The sequence below is a fragment of the Arthroderma uncinatum genome, assembly GCF_011692745.1.
Source record: "Arthroderma uncinatum strain CBS 119779 chromosome Unknown scaffold2, whole genome shotgun sequence".
In the NCBI taxonomy this organism is placed as follows: domain Eukaryota; kingdom Fungi; phylum Ascomycota; class Eurotiomycetes; order Onygenales; family Arthrodermataceae; genus Arthroderma; species Arthroderma uncinatum.
The window spans coordinates 2,649,914-2,664,686 of NW_022983864.1; the positions used below are offsets into that span (position 1 = coordinate 2,649,914).

A 14,773-nucleotide genomic window follows, 5' to 3' on the forward strand; every position below is an offset into this window, starting at 1 on the left:
TCTCCTATCTTGATGTTCATGCAGGCTCGGCGTTTTTTTTGGATTTGTGGGTTATATCTTTTATGTATTTTATCCAAGGCGGATATCCATGGTTTTGCACGCGGAGGTCCGCTTCGGATGGGTTGGGAATGTGATAATGCGCGTATAATAAAAACAGTACATTTATCATTTATTCTCCAATATTCTCGGCTTAGTGTATGGCGTTGCAACTCATCCAAAAGTCTCGTGCTTAGGAAAATTGGATGATTCTTAAATCTGAAGACCAAGGTATTTTGGGATACTTCAAAATATGCTTATCTTCCACGACTAGGACACCCCCAAATGCAGCATCCTAGCATTTAATCATATATAATCCATCCATCGTAAAGGCTGGTATATTTCACCAATGCACCTGGAGCATGCTCTAATAATAAATTAATAGCGCTATTTCTTCCCCTTACCCTTCTTCTTACCCTTGGCCGATTTTCCTCCTCCGCCTCCCCCGCCAGCACCACCCGCAACAGGAGTATTACTTCTACTACCCCCATCCTTCTCGTCGTTTACGGGTGACGGCGCCAGAGTCCGCGATGGGACATCAAGCATATCAACATCCTCAGTCTCACCAGCCGGAGACTTCCCCGGTATCTGCGGTACGAGATCCTCAATCGGTGCCCCGCTAGCCAACTTGCCCAGCCCAGCTATCAGCCTGCCCACTTCCGCGGCCTTGTTTGTTTGATATTTTAGGCATATGCCTGTGCCAGGGTTAAATGTCTTTAAAGTCAATGTTGCAGGTGTCACGGTTGTTTCTGTGGGCTCCGTAGATTCTGAAGTTGTGGCTTTTGACTTGGCTTTGGCTCTCTCTTTCGCGGACGGTCTTTTGGGGTAGGAGTATCTTGTGGATATCCGGGTCTAGATAAACATGGTTAGCTTTACAATTGGGTTGAGAGGGAGCTATATTTCTGCTCTTCTATTCTTGTGTTCCCTGGAGAAGATGTAGATAGATAGAGACCGTGTATGCGGAATGAGGCGCAACGTACTGTGTCTGGGTATGCTTCGAGTAATAGCGACGACTGCTTGAGGTAGTCTTGTGACGTCTCTAGGAAAACCATGGCTACTGTCTCTGATATCGACCAGCGAGTAAAAGTCCGTCTATATCTCCTTCGTTCGAAGTGGTGGCAGTGGGTAATTAATATCTGATCTGGCGTTCTCTGTCGAGGTGGGCGGTGGAATTGATAATTCGATTATCGCTGTGACGTCGGTGACATTTTTTGTGGTTTGTGAGTGGAAGCAAACAGGACAAACACACCACACTTCTTGTTTACCCGTTTCTATATAGAACATCATCACCAACTTCAGGTCAAGGCTAAAGAGGAATCATTCTTTCTTCATCCATGGCTGGCTGCCTGGTATATCATTTATTCATTCCAAAACCAAAACTAAGCAAACACAGGGTTTCTCTTCCCCGGCCAAGAAATGTACTGTATCCATATATAGTTACATGCTTCAACCTCCTCCTACCCTTTATGCATTTTTCGCCAAAACCAACCCAGATCTACCTAAAACAAATACAAAAGTGAGCTCAAAATGAAAAAAGAAAACGAGACGAAGCCATATTCACATGGCAGAAAGTGACTAGTCTGCCAAAAAGTTGCAGAGATCCAATGCCAGTAGTGGCGTGTATAGTTGGTTGCGTTGTTACGATGCTGCACAGCCGCATCGTATGCATATTAGCCTCTGCTCCCCATTTTGAGTCGGGCAGCTTTAAAATTCGTGCCATGGCATTTAGAGCACCCCAGCTCTTCCTCATACTCGCCATCTTCGTCGCTGGTAATGTCGTTGCTAGCCAAAGCATTCGTGCTGCTGTACTTAGCGTGTCCGGCGTCTGGCGTAAAGAGAGAGTGCGGGGGGCCACTGGTGTTTGCCAGAGAGTCTGCCTGGGCCTTATTCCATGATATATAGCTCTGGTCTGCACCATTCGCGTTATACTCAGAAGGCCGCGGGGTTTCGTCGTTGTCAGTGCCGGGACTGTATGGGGTTGCCCCTCCTGATTGAATAGTGCTGAGGAACTTGGTCAATGGTGGAGGTTTGCTGTTAGGGTGAAGCAAGGAGGTTCCACCACCGGATCGTTGGGAGGCCGGCGAGGCTGGCGTCGCAAACTTGGGTATATCCACGGAGCCATTCTCCTTTCGTGGCTTGGAAGGGGAACCGCTCCGGCCAGCAGACTCGAGGGTTCCACGAAGGTTGTCGACACTGCGGTTATCAGAGCCACCAACCACTGCGTTGCGCCACAACAGGATCCGTTCCGAGGGGGATTTCGATTCCTTTCCGATCGAGGATGCTACGCTGTGTCGTGTGGATACTGAGTTCGTACGACCTAGGAGTTTCCTCGAGAACGTAGAATTCGTATCCCAGAGTTCATGTCGACGTTTGTGGTAGCCACAGTCTTGCCGGAATATCTTGATTCTACCGTGGTAATCAGCCGTTACGATGATGTTACCGCCGGGGTGTGCAGACCGTGCAATGTATGCTGGGGACTCCTCTGCTTTCTGCTGGCCGGGTGGGTGGAGGGATTGTGGTGTAGGTGGTGGTACAGGTTCCTCATCGTTTCGTCCCTGATCCCTTGAAATAACTGACGCCGCGGCACTGACCAAGGTAACAGGTGGTGGGTTACATAGGTCATATAATAGATCACCTGTCGTCCCCAAGACCCGCTTGCTGGCGATAGGTGCCATTATAGCAGTGGTGACAATCGAGTTGTGAGCTTCAAAGAATTCAATAGGCCGTTTGTCCGGGTATCTCTCAGTAGAATCCAGGGGCCATATATAAACTCGGCCATCCTCGCTCCCACAGATGGCATATCGTCCATCACTGCTAAAGCTGGCGCGAATCTGGCTGGACATATTCTCATTGCCACGGAGCTTAGCTTCCAGCGTCCTATCTTTGAAGTTATAAAGGCGGATCCGGGAATCGTTGCTGGTAATGAGCAGTTTCACGGCGCCATTCTCATTAGTAGGAGGTTGAACGATCGTATCTATACCAGTGATTTTGCTTCCTTTGGCATTTTTTCCACGAGCAGACCGAACATAAAGCTGCGACAACGGTTTTAGCCCATCGGTCTCATAGATAGCACAGAGGCCGTTTAAACAGCCTGCCAGTGCATATTTCCCATCTGGGGTGAACGCTACAGCTGTGATCATGTCTGGAATGGTCACGCTGTATGCAACGGCCTTGTCGGGGATGCTCCATAGCCGGAGCTTGCAATCTAACGAGCCAGCAAGGAAAAACCGGTCGTCACGGGGATGAAATACGATGGAGGTGACGAAATCGCCGTGCTTGAAACAGCACAGGCATTCATCCCGCGTAACATGCCATAGGCGCACAGTTTTGTCCATAGACGTGGTAAGAAGGAAGTCATTCTGTAGATAGCCATATTATTAGCATGGTGCCACGTTCTGTAGGAAGCTACAAACACGTACCTTACTCCAACTCAAGTCAACAATACTAGCAGTATGGCCTTCATACAACCGGATAGGATGCGTCTTAAAGACTGGTGCGCTTAGCCTTACAGCCGCTTGGCCGTTTCTTGCCTCTTCATCCGTTTCATGAGCATGTCTGTCCTCTGCTTTTGAAATAATCGCCCATACCCGGACACGCTTGTCTTGCCCGGCAACGGCCAGGTATCTACCCTCTTTAGAGAACTCTGCTGCCCATACCGCCTTATTACCCTTTGCATGCGTTTCAGCTTCGGTTGAGTCCAGTTCAGCCTCTACCGGAGCCCCCCTGAGCTCCTGAGCAAGAAAAAGCCGATCGAACGCCTTTTTCTTTGCGTGCTTGGACCGTACTTTGATATATTTTGGCGGAGGCGGGTACCGTGGTATATACCCTATTGGGTGTGCAAAGACTTCTCCATCTAAACCCGTAGTTCGTTGTTCACCTAGCTCCGATATATCATCGTTTGACTCCGAGACTGATCCCTTTTTCTTCCCGCCAATTATTCGGCTTAGGAACGAAACTCCCTTCCTAGTATAACTATTAGAACAGGGACCCAACCGGCTAAGACGCAGATCAGCTTACTTCTTATCCTTAGTCTGCGACTGTCCTACGCTGGCGTCAGCTCTTGCGGGAGACGGGCCGTCTTCGGAGAGTCGTGGCAAGTGGCCATCTGAGTTTAGCGGTTCATTCTCGAAGGAGTGCCGCGGCCTGACCCTGGCGGAGAGCGATCTCTCTGTGTTTGTTCTCTTCAGGATATGCTGATCGGGAGAAATAACAGTCATTAGCTATAGAAGTTGCAACTGCAAGTAAGGAGCAGAAGTAGTATCATCTTCTCAAATACTAGATATATATACGAGACAAGCCCAGCAAGGAAAGATCCCTGTAACTCTGTGTATATGGCGATGACGTACCTGGGATAACGGGTCAATAGGCGACTGGTCCTGTGTATCGTAGCGAGAGATTGAAGAGCTAGGCAATTGTTTCTGGCGTCCGGATGCCGACATCTGTGACATCTGTGACATCTGAGTTCTGAGGCTCGCGCCTGTGGTGGTCGGTTGAGCCCAGGAGCCGCTGCCGTCCTTCGGGCCCTCGGAGGTCGCATTCTGGTGGCTGTTCGCGTAGAGGGAGCCATCATTCGTCGAATCTGGTAGTACGGCGCAAGATTCGTTAATTCTCGAAGCGCAACGAAAGGCGTATTGTACATTTATTTACTTGGCGGCTCAGCCCGCGGATCATCCCAGACATTTGAGAATCGCGCCGATCGGGCAAACGCCAGCACGAACTATATCGAAGCAGGGTGGGCCACTTACTCGCATCCCCAGGTGCTACTAGTCGCGGTTGATTCACGATAGTCGCGCCGTCCATACTCCCTGAGCCTCTCCGAAGGCCCTCCGATGTCTCACGGCGCAGCGTGGCAGCAGGATCCGTCTGGGAAGTGGCATATTTTGCATCCGCCATCGTTCAGAAAGCCGCATGCCAGGATCGATAAACCCCATGCCGGGCTGCGTATTTAATTGGGGAAGCCGGTCATATTTATGGCGTGGACTAAGTAAGAAATCACTTGTATCCCATGACGTTTTCCCAGTTGATCCTGGACGATATTTCAAGGGATGCAAGTAAATATCACACGGCTTTTTCCAAGAAGGGAAACACCGGAGCGGATAAACCCTTCCCGGTTATCTGATCTCTCGTAAGCCATACCATACAGTACACGGATACCTGGTATACTAGAGTCTTATTGGTGGAAAAGTGTATGTATTTGTATATGGATGTCATCGGCTTAGTCAGTGGTAAATTTCCTATTTGGGACATAATATACTTAGTCATCAACAGTTAGATCACGGGACCTATCTAATCCTTGCCATATATCACGTGGCACTTCTAGAAAGATGATAGAAAGTGATAAAAGACGAGATGTTGAGGGATGAAGGAAGCTGTATAAAGATAAAGTGAGCTGTTGTAAGGTAAGGAAGCTGTTTGAGAAGTGGTTGTAAAGATCAAGTGAATCTGTTTGTAGATAAACAATGGCTACTCTTCGATACGATAGGTATATGTCAAAGAGCTTTGGATGCTCTATCATTTGCAATATCACACATAGCCTAGACAAAAGAGTTATTAGGCAGATAGGCGTTATAGACTCGGAAAGGGAAACTACCTGTATGGTCTCTTGGATCTCAAGCTTGAGATCCCCCCGCTGGATACGCTCGCGCATATTCTGCATAATGACATCCCTCCCTCGGCCATTAACAAAAACCCTAGCAATAATTAATACGAGTACACTCAGCGTACTACACGGCGTAGAGCATACACGTATCGTAAGCCGGGGAACTTCTCTTCATATTCCGCATTCAGCTTCCTCAGTTGATCAGCTTCATTATCTCCATCGTCCGGCGAGGCAAGATTCGCCTGTTCACGCCTGCTCGATTCACTGAGATGCGAGGCCGAGCGAGACGCCCCTAGCCGTGGATGCGAGCCTAGGATGTCATAAAGGACTCGCGCATCGTCGTTGTTGCCGGGCTGGGTAGCGCTACCGGCCAGCGCAGCCAGCCGACCCTTTACGGCATCGATGAGGTCCTGGTATGACGAGAAGGGCTGCTGCGTGAAGAGCGGACCGGCGAGGTCGTGGAGATGCTGCGATGGTTCGAAGAGCGTGTTGAGGATCGCGATATGCGCCGCCGGCGGGAGGGAGGGGAGCGATGCAGCTTCTGGTAAGCTTGGGGACGACATTGGGCCAGCGCAGTGTCTGTACTCCTTGATCTGGTCTGGTTCTCTTGTGGGAGCTGGGATAGTGAAACTGACGTATCCCGCATCACTCGTGTTTCTTCTGTGGGATCTCTAGGCCGAGTTTCCCACGCTTTTGCCGCCGGAGAGATGAGAGCATCGGTCCTACCCAGCAAGTATACACCGGGTTGCTACTTGGTTTACCTGCCTATGACGGAGCTGGTATCCATAAGCAGAAAGGAAGAGCTCGTCGGCTAAGAGATTTATGCAGCTAGTCTGCCGTTCGACAGATGTGCCGCCGACATCCCTGGCCAGCGTGATGTCAATATACGACATCCATGCTATACTTCGTACCGTTCATCTAATATATCCTCGTACGCCTCCCCGCGATTAGTTACTTGGCCTACTCTCATTGCCCACGCCTTACCCTGGTACATAAGATCGCTATAATATGTACGGAGTAGCAAGAGCAGCGTTAGAGGGGCTGTGAGACCCGCGCATGGTGCTGTTTGACTGTATATTGGGGTTTCGGGGGCTGCCAGCCGGGGTATCCCCACACGATGGCGCGATGGAGGCTGTTAAAAAGATTCAAGCTCTCCCCTGGCGACGATAAAATTGAACTGGCATCCATCGAGATTGCATGATAAGACAGGACGGTGGGAAGGTGGAAGACCTGCCTGGCAAAAGGAACGACGACGACACCTCATCTGGCATGCCTTCGAATCTGCCTTAAGCCCATGGACGCGTTCTGAGCATCCAAGTATGGACGTCCCTTGGGCAGAGTGCCTATTTTTAAAAGTCGCACACGTCGAGGCCCAACACCAGCACCAATGGCCAGCGCCGGTTGCAGAAAAAAAGCAATTCCCCCTTGAAACCGCGTCGATTGGGGTGATATGGCAGCCGGAGTTTTTGGCAGCAAAGAGATGGGCGTGGCATGGGAGGCCTTGACAACGCTTGTCGATCGCCGGAGCCAGCCAATCGAGTCTGATGCCTCCGTATAAACGGTACATTATTGTATGTATCGACTGTGTAATCTGGCTCGGATGTCCTCCTGGCATCGAAATGCATTTCTAGAGTGGTTCTGGGTCAGGAACACGGGCGAAAGGGGTTCCGGTTTCAGGATCCAGCATGCAAGTATACGACTCCTCAATATATATTCCAAGATGGCGACTGTTGCATTCGACTTTAGCGCAGTGGTGGATCATTCTTATTCTTAACCCCTGAGTCGTTCTTCTTCTTCTTCTTGTTCTTCCTCCTCCGTCATCGAGATAGCTCGCCTAGCAGGGTTTCTGGAGGCGAGATTGGTGACATGTCACTTTGATCTGGCGTATGGCCGCCATCAGATCTGCATCCCGGACGTTAGTTAGCCTGTACTCTGTGCGATGTAAAGACGAGGTTGAGTACGGGAATACCCTGTAGGATAGATATTCACCATCTCCAGCGCTTCGAGACAGCGTCTTGTCTCAGTAGGAACCGCCCGTAAAGAAAGAAACCGTCTGCCGCTTGCGTATGGCGCCGACTCCGTCCCTGCTCTCCTGCTCTCCTGCTGTCAAAGAAAAGAAAAGAAAAGACGAAGGTGATGCTAAGCTGCTAGTTCGGGGGCAGCACGTCCAGCGGTCCCACCCCCAAATTCCCTGCGCGCGCACTTCTTCCTCCCTCTCTCCTTCGCCTCGTTCTCCCTGAAAGTGCCTTCAAGCCCGTCCTCGCGATAGATCTCGTATCCTCAGCGTCTTGCCCCTGAGCAGCGGAGCGGCCCTTTGTCTTGCCTGTGACTGCTTGACACCTGCTGCTTCTCGTCCTTCCCGGCGTTGCAAGCTCCCATTCCAATGCAGAACCCGTCATGTCGCTTAATGGGTTAGATGATCCCTCTATCATCGAGTCCTACCAGAGTGCGCTCGCGGAGGCCGGAGGATGGTGAGTCTCGCCCTCAATTGGCCTGCTGGCTTGTCGGTGCCGGTGTCGATGTCGAAGACGAAGCATTACAAGCATTCTATGTCCTTGTCGATGTCGATGTCGAAGAGCTACAAGCATTCTTAAATGTTGGAGATCCGCTAACATCGGCGTTAGGTTCCTGCTCAAATATGTGTCTCGAGATGTCGTTGCTCTCCTTCACAAGGGGACAGGCGGCGTCGTCGAGATACGCTCTACCATCAGCGCTTACGAGGAGAAGTCACCGCTCTACGGCTTCCTACAGTATCGTCGACGAAAGATCATACTCCGATATGTGCCTGAAGGGATATCGAGACTAATCCAAGGTATTTTCGATTTTATTCTTGGTGGCTTCGTCTTAGCAGCGGGTGAATACGACGATGTATATTCGTTTATTCACCCAATAAACCCCTGGCCTATATGTTACTGACTTTTAGCCGTCTAGCTCGAATCACCGTCCAATTCCAGTCGATACTAGACCGCTTCTCTCCTCATGATACTGTATTCTCACTCACCACCCCTTCGGAACTCACTGAAAATGCGCTCTCTTCTACCTGCCTGCTTCACACCGCGTCCGGCTCCATGACTTCGTCCACCAGTTCCCTGCGACAACGACGGCTGGGAGAAATCACCGAAGATGCAGAGGAAAACGGATCAGATGAAGAGGAACAGTCCAAGCCTGCTCCAACGTCGTCCAGCCATAGCAGAGCCGAAAGTGTCTTCAGCGGAACGTCAGAGGCAACGGCGGTGCCTAATCACCATATGCTGCGAGATGGAGGTTCGAAACCCCGGACAAGTAGCATCTTGCTCTCCTCAGAAGCGGCATCAGCTAAACCGTTACCTCCAGTACCAAATCTGCCCACTGCCAGCCGTGCCAACGGCATCCCTCAACAACATCTGCTCGACCAACTATCCCAGCCTCTTGCCGAGTCCCGAAAGTCTTCACAGTCAGTCAGGCCGTCACTCCGCGATCTAGATCAGATCAGTATCCATAGACCAAAGGTACGACTCGGTCCACGACCATCAATGGACGCCAACGGTCGACCCAAGACGGCAGGCTCCATGACTCGTTCCTATGAACCTCGACCAGTCGCATCATTGCCGGCAGGAATGCGGTCCCGGAAACAATCGACATCACGCCCCAAATCACAGCCAGATTATGACCAGGCAAACCCTCAATCCTCAGGAACAACACCTCCTGTACCTCCGTTACTGGTCCCTCCACCAATGATAATTGGAGCATTCTCAAGACATGCGCCGCCCTCTCCTAGATCGATTCGAAGTTGTGCCACGACAATTGGAATGACCCCCGAGAAACAGCGATTGATGCGAGCCCTGGAGCTGCGGAAGCAGCAGATGTCTAGACAGCCAAAGAAGGCTGAACAGAAAACTCCAGAACCCCTTCCAGAAGCCAAGGGGCAAAAGGATAAGGGAGACATACCCAACCAAATTGTCACTAAAGAAGGATCGGCGACGGTTGTGGGCCCAACTATTGACCAGGATGCTGCTAATAAACCACAACTCAGTCAGACAGCTGTCTCTGAGAGCAGAAAAAACACAACATCGCCTGAAATGGCAGAGCCTGTACAAACTCCTTCGTCCGAGGCGTCAACACCCGACTCGGCTGTTGAGCTCTCGCCGTCGCACCCTTCTACAGCATTCGAGCAGAAGAAAGCTTACGGTCGGACGGCTGCTGAAAAGGAGGCGGACCCTGAACCTACACCACCTCAGACACCTCCTGAGGAATTGGAGCTCCTTAAGCCGGTAGCATACTCAGCGCCAAAGATGGCAGACGTCAAACCAGCTTCACAACTAGACCAGATGGCTGAGACCGAGCAGTCTGGCGCCGTAGAGCAACCTAACCCTCCGTCTCAACCAACCCCTATCGTTCCTCAAGACTCTCCCGAATCCTCCCTTTCTTCCTCCATCACCTCGCGTTCAATTGAAAAGTCCTCGGTTGCGACAAGCTCTACTTCAACTCTTCGAAACGTGTCGGACACCGAGTCAGACGTCCTTTCGAAACATACCATATACGCCAACTCCTCACAGTCGAGCATCACCGATGAGCTTCCCGACGTCGTCAAGGAGTCCGAACCTGAACAGCCACAGGTTACCGCTACCTCGACCGAAAAGGCAGAACTATCTCCTCCCCAAGTCGCTGTACCTTCCGATTCCGACTCTGAACTTGGTCCAGACACTCCTACACCGCGAGACGTGACGAACGGGGCCTCAGAAATAAAAGATGAAGCATGTGTAGATGTATCGCCGGCAGGCGTACCATCGCCCATCATTCAGGTCGAAAACAGTGTCGTCGATGTGGAAAATAACGAAGCCTCGATCGAGAACCTCGAGCTAGGCGAGGACTCGAAGACGGTTGGGCAGTCAGATGTCGAAGATAGTGCCGTAACTAGGAAGAAGGATAAGCGAATTGCGATGTTGGACCCTCTGCAGATTCCAACCAACGCGAACAACTCCGAGGAAGATATTCTTCTATCTGATGATTCCTTCATGGACGAGCTAGGCAGCGCGACCCTACAAGAAGCCCGACCAATCGCTATCCCTCGCACACCTACTACGAGCAATGGCGAGAAAGGCCCTTCTGTCGACAGGTGGAACGGTTCTCGCATGGTCTCCAATTCCTCCGCAAGATCAGACATCGAAGCTCTTCCAGTTGGTGTTGCTTCGTCCAGAGCATTCTTCGAGTCCGAGAAGTCCGCCCCCGTCCTTGTGGCGAAGAAGGTAAACGTTTCCTCTGGCATATCGAAACGTATCAAGGCCCTGGAAATGTTTTCGAGTCGTGAAGCTGGCCCGATCCCAGACAAGGCACCAAGCCGACCTGAGCCACCAAAGACTGCATCACCTTCTGCGTTTGAGAAATTCCGAAAACGAACATCGATATCCCAATCACCTGGATCACTCTCGCCCTCCCCGAGCAACCTAGCACTACCACAACTAGGTGATGCTGCTAAACATAATGATCCTAAACAAGTCAACGGAGTGACTCGGCCCAAGTCGAAATCTGTTTCTGTCACTGCGAGAATTGTTCGCGGTGCAACTGGTGCGCCATCAGAGCATTCAGACCAGCTGGATCCAAATTCCTTGAATCTACAACGCAGTGAGATCACAGTTGAGCAGGGAGGAGAAAAAGGTCTCCAGTCGTCTAGCCTGGGTATCAGAAGCGCCGACAAACGCCATTCAATATGCTCAAGTACAGGCTCCAAACGGAACTCCTACAGCGGTCCAAAATCTCCTCCGTCTGATGCCATAGGTAGCAGACTGTCCATCTCGTCTCGACCAAAGTTTGACTCTTCGCACTCTCACTCTTCAAGCGACGCTGCACACTATAACGTTGATAACGTTGAAGAAACGAAGGAGGATAAGAAGGGATCCCGCAAGTCTCGGATCATCCGGCGTATGTCTTCCATCACTACAAATTCTCGACGAAAGTCCACGGCCAAGGATCAGAAGACGTCATCAGCAAGCATCCAGCCACCAAAGATAGATGAAGCTTCAGCCACCGGCAGCGCACAGCCACCGATCCATGTTGTCGATGTAGGCGAAGTCAACGTTCAATTCCCTGACACTCTATTGTGGAAACGTAGATTCATGCGTGTCGATGAAGCAGGATACTTGATCCTCACTCCTGGCACCATTGATGGAAATCCTCGAAATACAGTGAAACGGTACCACCTTTCCGAATTCCGAAGACCATATGTGCCAGACCATGATAGACAGGAGCTACCCAACAGTATCCTTCTGGACTTCTGTGATGGAAACACACTTCAATGTGCCTGTGAGTCGAAGCAGGGCCAGAGTACTACCCTTCAAAGTAAGTTCCCCAATCTATCTACTTAACCATCGAATACGGTACTAATCAGTTGTATAGCTTTGATCGAGGCTCATCATAATTATACCCAATAATCACCCTCAAACACCAAACACCAAACACCCTTTGCTTACCACCCTGCAAAATTGCGCTCGTTTCGCATCCTCCGTTCATTGCACTTGATTTTTCCTTTTAACTACCCTTCTTCCGTGATCTAAGTACACCCGCAAGTGATTAATTCAGAGCTTTGCGGCCCTTTTATTTCATGAGTTTTATGATATTATGATATCCTGTTTGGTAGTTCCACAACAATATCTCTCCCACCCTCTAGTCGACCGTCGTTGGTGCTTTTCTTACTCTCTCTGGCCTCCTTGTCCTTGTCGCTCTGGATATACCCTGGTTCAGCTTCGACTTCTTGGAATTTGGAATGGCTTTGATCCGGAGCTGCATTGGGATCAGGATCAAACCATTGTGCCATACTCCGTTCATCTACCTTGTATTTCTATTATATAATTTTCTCTATTCACCTTCCTTCTATCTACCCCCTCCCTTTTTTTATCCATCTACTCACTGTCCTTAATCTCCTAATTGATTCTCCTTCAGTTACCAAGTTGTGTGTTCTTCCATTTTCTTAAAAAAAAAACAATCAGGGTCATCATTCTATCGAATCCTCTCCTTGCGTTCTTCCCTAATCTGTGCCCTAGTCATAACCCGCCGTTCGCTCTCTCGCTCGATCCCCCTCTCTCGTCTTAATCCTTATCTCCATCTCAGAACTTTTCCTATCTGGCGTCCTCACTTGTATCCCATCGCCGGGGTCAGACTCATTATACCATCTGTTTTCCTCTGTTGAATTTGATCTTTGTTTAGCCTGTGCTTTTGAGGGTGCTTTGTTCTGGGTGATATTTTGTGTTTGCCTTTCAATCTACTCAGCGTATCCTGGAAATATAGACAGTCATGCATTGCCGTTAAAGTATCTACTTGCTATCCAAATTGCCGTAATGTGTTAGGTGTGAAGAATTTACAATGCTTTTTATACGTGCATAAACTTGGCTTTAAATGTCTACATATGCTTATCTACTATCTAACATGTGCGTGGAGTAATATATACAGCGGCAACCCACGGAGAACGTGTTTATTTTTCTTCTTCCTTTCCAGCATCCGCTACAGCAGGTCCATTATCTGCCTGTGGCTCCTCTTGCTGGGCACCTTTGCCATTCCACTCTTCCAAAAATCGTTGCACCTTAGGTGCCCATACACTCTCACCGGCTTCCATATCTGAATACTCAAGGGTCTTATCAGGAGAGAGTTCGAAATCGCCTTGTCTAGTCCGCACCAGCTCGCTCATTATTGCGTTGCTTCCGAGTGCAAGGCCTAGGTCGTGAGATAGGGATCTGACATAGAATCCTGAGGAGACGGTCATCGTCAACTTCACCGCAGGTGGTGTGGGAGACGTCTGTGGTTCTACTGCAGGTGTGGTCGTAGATGGTAGCTCTTCGTTGATAGTAGTGGTTGGCTCCGCTTTATTTTCGGGTTCCAGCTTCTGTCGCTTTACTGGAGGTTCAGACGTTTCTTCCTTTGTGCTCTCTTGTGGTTCTGTAGGTTCTGCTGGTTCCGTTGGATCTGATGGAGGCGGAGATTTCCTTTTGTGGCTTATTCCTTCTGGCTGCTCTGATTTTTCACTGGCAACGACAGAGTCATCTGCGGCCACGGTTATGCCATCAGTTGCCAGAATGGCAGACTCTTTTCCGAGCATCTTTTTTGCAACGTCTTTCTCCGGCCCTTCGGCTTCTTCCGTAGGCCAGACATAATTATGCGAGCCACCTTCATACCACTCAACGATTTCTAGATTTGAAACCTCGACAGGTCTTTCCAAAATCTCAACTGGAGGTTCTTTTCCCTCTCTGGCATACTCGTAGAGCTTCTTTCCATTCACTTTCAGTGCTGAAAATATAGAGGGCCGCTGCATTATATTACCGCGGAATTTCTTCAATGCCTCCTCGACTTTCTCCCTGGTAACATGTTCGTATGGCGCGCGGCTCACGACTTTCCCAACACGATCGTAACTATCAGTTGCAACACCAAAGAGTACGACGGCCTCGTATGTTTTTGTGCATCCTAGAAAGTTGTTGAGTTGTTTTGTGCCTTTGCCTATAGCAGTTATCAACACTCCAGTCGCAATTGGATCCAAAGTTCCGCCATGGCCCAGTTTGACGTCCACCCACTTCGATTTTTTCCCACGACGACGGTTACTCCAATTGGGCTCTTCTCTTAGTCTCTGGCGCTCGGCTTCTAGCCAGGGCTTGAAGAATTCTGATCGGTTGAACTGTCGCTGAAGGTCGCGGAGAACTTGTGCAGAAGTAATATCGGCTGGTTTGTGTACAGCTATATAACAGAAAATTAGTATCCGAAAATATCATCCTAGAATCTGCAACTACCTGGTCCTGCGAGCAAAACTAACCAAAAACACCGTCCATAGTCCTGGCGGCGTCTGACATTGCGGCGTGAATCTTCAACGGCAGGCGGCGAAGGCTCATCGAGAAGTTTTCCGGAGCGTAGATCTTTATAGCAGTAAAAAGGTCTGTCTGAAATAGACTGATGCCGGTAAATATTGGCTGGATACCAGTGTAATTGGCGGGACAATGGCGTTTGATGTAAAGAATTGAAGCTGCGACTTTGAAGCTCTAGAAGATTTAGTTCTAAGCATGTAACTTACATACAGGTATTTGGAACAGTCTTAGGTATAAGTGTGATTATATACAGTAATTACAATACCTTTCACCTGTTTATCTCTGCCTGCGATCTCAGTCACATCTTGACGTCAATTTC

At 49.8% G+C, this 14,773-nt stretch overlaps 5 protein-coding genes across 5 annotated transcripts; 1 reads left to right on the top strand and 4 right to left on the bottom strand.

Annotated features, from left to right (window-relative positions):
- Positions 1–423: 423 nt before the first annotated feature.
- On the bottom strand, positions 424–1,088 carry GIQ15_02778 (WD repeat protein; the record flags this gene model as incomplete). Its single annotated transcript, XM_033550195.1, has 2 exons — positions 424–888; positions 1,017–1,088. 2 exons carry the CDS (start codon positions 1,086–1,088, stop codon positions 424–426), a joined length of 537 nt encoding a protein of 178 aa, XP_033407356.1.
- A 618-nt stretch (positions 1,089–1,706) lies between these two features.
- On the bottom strand, positions 1,707–4,929 carry GIQ15_02779 (WD repeat-containing protein 44; the record flags this gene model as incomplete). The annotated part of the gene is made up of 5 exons (XM_033550196.1): positions 1,707–3,395; positions 3,456–3,999; positions 4,054–4,229; positions 4,383–4,615; positions 4,782–4,929. The coding sequence occupies 5 exons, from the start codon at positions 4,927–4,929 to the stop codon at positions 1,707–1,709; spliced, it is 2,790 nt and encodes a 929-aa protein (XP_033407357.1).
- Positions 4,930–5,525: 596 nt separating this feature from the next.
- Positions 5,526–6,198, bottom strand: GIQ15_02780 (uncharacterized protein; the record flags this gene model as incomplete). Its single annotated transcript, XM_033550197.1, has 3 exons — positions 5,526–5,570; positions 5,627–5,726; positions 5,780–6,198. 3 exons carry the CDS (start codon positions 6,196–6,198, stop codon positions 5,526–5,528), a joined length of 564 nt encoding a protein of 187 aa, XP_033407358.1.
- Positions 6,199–8,032: 1,834 nt separating this feature from the next.
- On the top strand, positions 8,033–12,042 carry GIQ15_02781 (ankyrin repeat protein; the record flags this gene model as incomplete). The annotated part of the gene is made up of 4 exons (XM_033550198.1): positions 8,033–8,106; positions 8,260–8,489; positions 8,567–11,950; positions 12,008–12,042. 4 exons carry the CDS (start codon positions 8,033–8,035, stop codon positions 12,040–12,042), a joined length of 3,723 nt encoding a protein of 1,240 aa, XP_033407359.1.
- Positions 12,043–13,079: 1,037 nt separating this feature from the next.
- GIQ15_02782 (pseudouridine synthase) lies at positions 13,080–14,481 on the bottom strand (the record flags this gene model as incomplete). Its single annotated transcript, XM_033550199.1, has 2 exons — positions 13,080–14,329; positions 14,406–14,481. 2 exons carry the CDS (start codon positions 14,479–14,481, stop codon positions 13,080–13,082), a joined length of 1,326 nt encoding a protein of 441 aa, XP_033407360.1.
- Between the last annotated feature and the right edge of the window lie 292 nt (positions 14,482–14,773).